This window comes from Puma concolor, unplaced genomic scaffold (assembly GCF_028749965.1).
Source record: "Puma concolor isolate L17-30 unplaced genomic scaffold, mPumCon1.1.hap2 unalloc_scaffold_5, whole genome shotgun sequence".
NCBI lineage: Eukaryota > Metazoa > Chordata > Mammalia > Carnivora > Felidae > Puma > Puma concolor.
The window spans coordinates 1663993-1671095 of NW_028240258.1; the positions used below are offsets into that span (position 1 = coordinate 1663993).

General features: G+C 38.7%; 1 protein-coding gene across 1 annotated transcript; it reads left to right on the forward strand.

Annotated features, from left to right (window-relative positions):
• Positions 1-4207: 4207 nt before the first annotated feature.
• On the forward strand, positions 4208-4936 carry LOC147571177 (sex-determining region Y protein-like). Its single transcript, XM_086696570.1, is given in 1 exon segment — positions 4208-4936. A coding segment is annotated over 1 exon segment (714 nt). The 5' UTR covers positions 4208-4222.
• The last annotated feature ends 2167 nt before the right edge of the window (positions 4937-7103 follow it).

The following is a 7103-nucleotide window of genomic DNA, read 5'->3' on the forward strand; positions in this document are numbered from 1 at the left end:
TTAAGTAATTAATTAAAATATATTTAATTATTTAAATGTAAATAAACATATATAAATATATATTTATTACCCTAACCCTATAATGTTATATTGTACTAGGGATATATATATTTATATTTTAGTATATATATATATTTTTTTATGTATATATATATGTGTATATATACTTTATAATATAAAGTATTCAATATATATACAAAACAAATTTAAAAGGGGATATTTGACTCCAAAAATCCCAAAGGGAATTAGATACTAATTAAATTCTTAAAAATCCTAAATTAGTTTTACTCTATTCAGTCTTTCCACTCACTTGATAGTGTCTCTTAATGCACAAAACATTTGAAAAGTTGCTGCTGTGCACTTTATCTACTTTTTCTTTTTTTCCTTGTCTTTGGTGTCCTATCTACCAGTAGGCTTTTAGAAAATAGCTCATAGATAAAGTGTAAGTGACATGGACACATAAATGAATTTAGGTTAGTAAACTACAACTGGTGTAAGGTTTGGGGGTTATCTTATAACCGCATGTACAGTCTTTGTATTTTGATGAGAACGTCTTGATAAAATTAGAGGGAATACATGAAGTAAAATTTCCCTGGGGTTCAGGGGATTGTAACCATTCCTTAAGCTGAAGATGTCCTGATTTCATTTCATTTCATTTCATTTCATTTTGTTTTGTTTTGTTTCGTTCTGTTCTGTTTTGTTTTGGTGAGGAGAAATCATCTATAAATTATCAGTGTAAAATGTTGTGGGTTTTACTGTGTAAACAGTGTTGAACTGTGCTCCCATCCACCATAGAAATTAAAATCAGGGCTTGAAGGGTGTATTTAACCAATGAGAATTGTGTGTCGTGTGTAGTTTTGCCTCAAATGCAATTGACTTCACTGGAATAATCTAATTTATTATTCTTCAGTTGTCCTTCACTTTTATTCTAATCTGAATAGATACCAGAATCTTATGAAATTACCTGATTCTTATGTCTGCTGAGCATTTTTCTAATTGACTACAGCAGCATCACCAAAAGATAAAACGACTTTATTAGTTTGGCAACCTTTGTTCTTTGTTAAACCCATTTAGACTTAACATTGATAGGACCATACCACTTCCTACCGCTTAAACTTGCTTGGTAGGTCGTATTGGTGAAAATGTAGTGGACAACTGTTGAGATGTAATCACTAATGAGAAAGAAAGGTTGCATACATACAAAACAAGAAAGCCTTAACCTTTTATTTACTGGACTTGGGGCGGTGGAAGTGGAAATGGAGTCCCATTTACCCAGCAGCTCAGGGGAGCATATCTTTATTCGCTGGTATGAAAATTCAAGATTGTAAGAGCTGTTAAATATTGTCATAGCCACTTGGTCATAGTAACTGAGAGTGTCAGCCCAAAATTAAAATGAGTAGAAACATCAAAAAATCCACTGGTATTGGAACGATGAAGATGCACAGGCAATCAGCTTGGTTTGTTGCGCAAGGAGAAAGCTCAAAAATGCACTCAAAGAAACATTAGGTAAATTATTGACATCGTGTTGCAGAGGTAAACTGTGACTCCCTCTTCCACCACCCCTCTATTTTTGTAAGAAAGATTGTTAAAAGCTCATGTCTCTTTTGTTCTACTTTGGTACATGGATTACCAATTCTCTTTCTTCCTCCACAGGTGGGGTTATTTCCATCCCTTTTGTTAGTTACTAAAGCAATGAAGAAATATTTCAAATATTCCAATATGGCAAGTACATGCCAGCCACTATTCTAGAAGCTGGAAATTCAAAAGCAGTGAAATCTCTCTTTTCCATTTAAATTTTATTGACTGCTCCCCCACCCTCCCTGATGTAGATATTACTTCGTATAATGATATAGATATGTGTGAGGCCCTGTTTGCCTTTCTTTGGATAGGGGTGGGGTACAGTTAAACAAACATAACATAAAATTCATCGTATTCATTTTAACTATTTTTCTTTCTTTCTTTCTTTCTTTCTTTCTTTCTTTCTTTCTTTCTTTCTTTCTTTCTTTCTTTCTTTCTTTCTTTCTTTCTTTCTTTCTTTCTTTCTTTCTTTATATGTTTATTTATTTTTGAGAGAGAGAGACAGACAGAGCATGAGTGGGGGAGGGGCAGAGAGAGAGAGAGGGAGACACAGAATCCGAAGCAGGCTGCAGGCTCCAGGCTCTGAGCTGTCAGCACAGGGCCTGACACGGGGTTTAAACTTGTGAACTGAGAGACCATGACCTGAGTGGAAGTTGGACCCTCAACTGACTGAGCCACGCGGGCACCCCTCATTTTAACTATTTAAAGTGTACAATTCAGTGGCCTTAAGAGCATGAGCAACGTTGCTCAACCATCTCCAGTGTCTAGTTCCAGAAAATTTCCTCATCCCAGAAGGAATACCTTACAACCTTTATTGGTTACTCCTGGTGCCTTGTCCCCCTTCTCCAGATGTTGACAAGCGCTAATCCGGTTCCTGGCTCTATGAATTTGCCTCTTGTGAGTATTTCACATAAACAAAAACAGTGAGTGTGGAGCCTGTTTTCTGCTTTCTTTCTTTCAGACAGGCTGATGTTTTCAACGTTCATCTGTGTTGCAGTGTGTATCACTTTCGGCCTTTCAATTTCAATTTTGAAATGGCATGTTCTTTTCTCCTATGTGAAATGATTTCCAGCTTTACAATATCTGCTCCTGTGTATGAGTGTAATCTAAATGTTTGATTCTGTGCCAAGAAATCTATTTTAAATTGGGTCAGGTGACAACTAGATTCCCATTTTATTTGGATCTGGAATACTGAACTTCAGTAGACAAGTAAGATACAAACTATGTGGCTCATACTCGTCTTTTCACTGACTAAAGTTAAGTTTTGCTTGGAATGTTTGTATTAGTGCACCATCACATTTAGTGCATAAATCACATTTGGCTATGTGGATTATCTGCGTGTGACGAAGGAATCAAATAATTAATATCCTTAGGCATTTTGGCATCATTCTTAGTCAGTCTTGGTGAGACCTTGTTTTGTTTGTTTGTTTGTTTGGGGTGTTTGTTTGTTTGTTTGTTTGTTTGTTTTTTAACAGGCTGTGCCCTGTGCAATCTATAGTTGTTACTCCCATTTTGCAAATATAGTTTTAAGGCTTGCTTGGGGAAGTTCCCGCCTAAGGTATCCTAAGTTTTAGGATAACTTCCATATCCACCTTCAGAACTTACTTGGAATTCACTTATTTCACTTGGTAGACCATGACTGTTTACTTTTGTGCTAAGGTTGAAGTAAAATATAGAAGATGATAAGTTGGTGGCTCTAATTTAGAAATTTAGTTCATATTTGTAAAGTCTTTTTTGTTTTGATCATTAGTTATGTGAAACTGCAGAAGAGAGTGAGTCAGGTATAAGTGTATAAGTGCACAGTCTATGTAAAGAAATCAGTCTCTGAAATGTTACGTCAGTGCCACTGGAATTGCTTGAGTTCCAGGGTCATCTGTTGGTTGTTGGTGGTGGTGGTGTTGGTGTTGGTTTGTTTGTCTTGTTTGCTTTTTTAATAGAACAATTTTTATATCTAATTTTAGTTGTCGCAAAGAGTGGCCATTAAATGTTGGGTATGAAACATATATATTTTGCATTCTGTTAATCTTCAGCATAGACAGTAAAAGCAGTATTCCCAGTTGTTTGGCAGTGGGAAACTGACATCAAGTTTTGAACTTTAAGTAGAAGTGAACAAACGCGGTGATGCGTAACATGCGTTCAATATCCTGAATGTGTTTTTAAGGCTAACAGAATTAGGTTATCGTTAAACTTTGTGTTTGAAACATAACTTTCACGTATATCCAGTTCGCATCAGTTAGATGTACATTCGTCCTTTGATTGAAAGGGATAATAAAATGAATGAATAACAAAGTTTGCTTCGATTCGTAAAGAGTGGCATAGAGACTTAAGCGTGGCGGATTAGATGCAAAGCACACAGGCAGTGAGCCGAGCATGAACCTTATTTCGAAGTCAGCAGGAGAATGGTAGGTTGGGCTTCGGCTGTGGCCGGCGAGGGGTGGGGGGGGGGGTGGGGTGGTGGGGGTGGGCGGGTTTGAGGTGAGCTGCTGGGGCGGAGAAATGAGTACTTTGCTAAGAAAAGTTAGAGCACGAAAGTCTCTGCTAGAAACAACCTTCAACGGTTAGATAATTCTCGTAACGTTTACACCTTCGAACTTTGCTACCCACCAACCCCCCTTTTTTAACGCTGCAATTTTATGCTTCTGGTATGTTGAGAGTATTGAGCAGCGATGAGCACCGTGAGGCGGTACAGCAACAAAATATCCTCGCTGTGGAGGGAACCTCTTGCGAACTTTGCACGGAGAGTCCTACCTCCAATTACCGGTGTGAAACCGGAGGAAAGGGTAGAGACCGCGGTCAGGACCGCGTCAAACGACCCATGAACGCATTCATGGTGTGGTCTCGAGACCAAAGGCGCAAGGTGGCTCTAGAGAATCCCCAAACGCAAAACTCAGAGATCAGCAAGCAGCTGGGGTACCAGTGGAAAAGGCTTACAGAAGCCGAAAAATGGCCGTTCTTCGAGGAGGCACAGAGACTACAGGCGCTGCACCGAGAGAAATACCCGGGCTATAAATACCGACCTCGTCGGAAGGCCACGCCAGAGAAAAGTGACAAATTGCTCCCCGCAGACCCCTCGTCCACACTCTGTAGTCAGCTGCACGCGGGAGAGAGGTTGTACGCCTTCCCCTACAAGGACGGCTGTACGAAGGCTGCACACTCACGAATGAAGGACCAGTTATACTCCTCCTCGGAACCCATGAGCATAACCAGCTCGCTGCTGGAACCGGGACCTCACAGGACCTCCACAACCCTCCAAGACAGTCCTGAAGACTTGCCTATGCAGCTCTCCGCGGATGCTCCCCTTTGTCGTAACTTAGAGCTGGGAGTTTCTGAGGCTTACTTTGCATGGTGATTTCCTTAGTGTCGCTACCCAAGGCCTTATTCATCTTAACTGTACTATTATTTCCTCTGTCACTTAATTTCAAAATAAAGCATGTACACATGCTTAACAGATAAAGAATTTACACGGCGTTGTCTACTGATCCAGCCTGGGTTTACAGCTGCTTAACTTGGCAAGAGAGCACCTTGACACTACTGAAACTGCTTGATTTCCAAGACGGCCTGTGTGTGGTTTAACAGAACAACTGTCGTATCCACTTTTCCGCAGATTGGGTACTAAACTAATAGCTGCAAGTATATATTGATAACCTGATAATCGTCAGCATAGATAACAGAATCTTCATTCTGTATTTTAAATCCTGTGACTCAAAAATACACTAATGAGAAACACGGACAAAATTGTCTTATAGAAAAAAATGTACTTCCATGGAAAACTTCGTATCCTTTCAAGGAGTGCTGTGTACGCAGTCTGTTCACTGCTCTCTCAGGTACTTTCCCCGACTTTGTAAACCCCAGATAATTAACGACTGGATATGTAAATTACTTCTTCTTTGCTAGTTTTTATTACATCCCATCCCTCCTGTGGAAAAACCGGTTTGGCCGCCCTCGGCAATTCAGTTCCTCTCCTCCACACGTATCTGCGCGTTTTCGTGTCCACTTGGAACCAGTGTTATCATCTCTCTGGTAAAATAAAACGTCTATTTAACTCGTGTTCGTTTTTATATCTCTATGGCACCCACGCTTTGATTCTTTTTCTGAAACTTTTCTTCTAACAATGTACTTGTTTCCACCCCTACCTGACACATGTACACATATATATATACACACACACTTATGTGTGTGTGTGTATATATATGTGTGTGTGTACATGTGTGTGTATATATGTGTGTGTGTATATATTTGTGTATATATATATATATATATATACACACACACACATGTATACATGTGTATAAATATATACATACATACATATATATGTATACACACACACATGTAAGGTAGAGACACAATGGTGAGAATACGAAGTATTCAGATTATTGGGGCAGTGAGATGGAAGGGGTAGACCCAATCGAGCTAATCTGGTGTAAATGTCAGTGAAAACTTAAATGAAAGGCATTATAAATTTTACGTATAGACTATAATAGAAAACTGGCAGTTTGCAAAGAAAACCATCACTTTTTAAAATAAAAAAAAATTGATGGCCAAAATATGTATCATATATCAAAGTCAATTTTCCAATACATATATTCCAAAACTTTAAAAAAACAATGCTTCAAATAATAAAGCTCAGACCTAAAATAGTATGTATATGTTAGAGCTAAATGTTACATTTTTAAAAGAAAGTTCAAGACAAACAAAAGGAGTTAACTAGGTAGACTAATTTGTTGCAGAAACAATATTGCTTGATCCGAGCTTTATGCCGAATAAATGACAAATATATATTGCAGTATCTTTGAAACGACTTCCTGAACTTCTTTGTATTTTTAAAACATTTATATACATTAAACATGTACACATGTCTCTCTGTCCTCTCTCTCTCTCTCTCTCTCTCTCTCTCTCTCTCCGTGTATATATGTGTGTGTGTGTGTGTGTGTGTGTGTGTGTGTGTGTGTGTGTGTGTATGTGTGTATATACATGTGTATATACACACACATATTGATATATATTTTACATATTCATATTTATATTAAAGTGTTTTCTATTTAAAACCTCGCTTTCTACATGTTGTCCATACATAAACTCTGCTCTCACCTTCATCACTGATGGGGTTTTGGGGGTGATGGGGCCGGGGGCGGGGGAGGGTGGGGGGGATTCAGAGCTGACAGCCAAGAAAGAATTCTTGAAGACCTTTGCGAAAAAGGTCATTTTGTTAAAGCAGGAGGACAGGACCCTTAGGTAGAAAGAGCTGCACTGGGGTCCAGAAGGGTAACTGATTATATACCCTCAGGTTGGGAGGGGGTCAGGGACAACATAAGTGTCTAAGGAATTTTGGAAGCAAGGTTTCCAGGACCTGGAGGGGCTAGCTGCTCTTAGGAAAATCACCATTTATTACGGTTTAGTAAAACCTCACTCATGAGATCCTTCAGATGTTTATCAGGGGCCATTAGCTTGGAGTATGATTCCCAGCATGTATCTTGGGGGAATTGAGATGAAGGAAGTTTCCAAAGGAATTTTTTTTTTTTAAT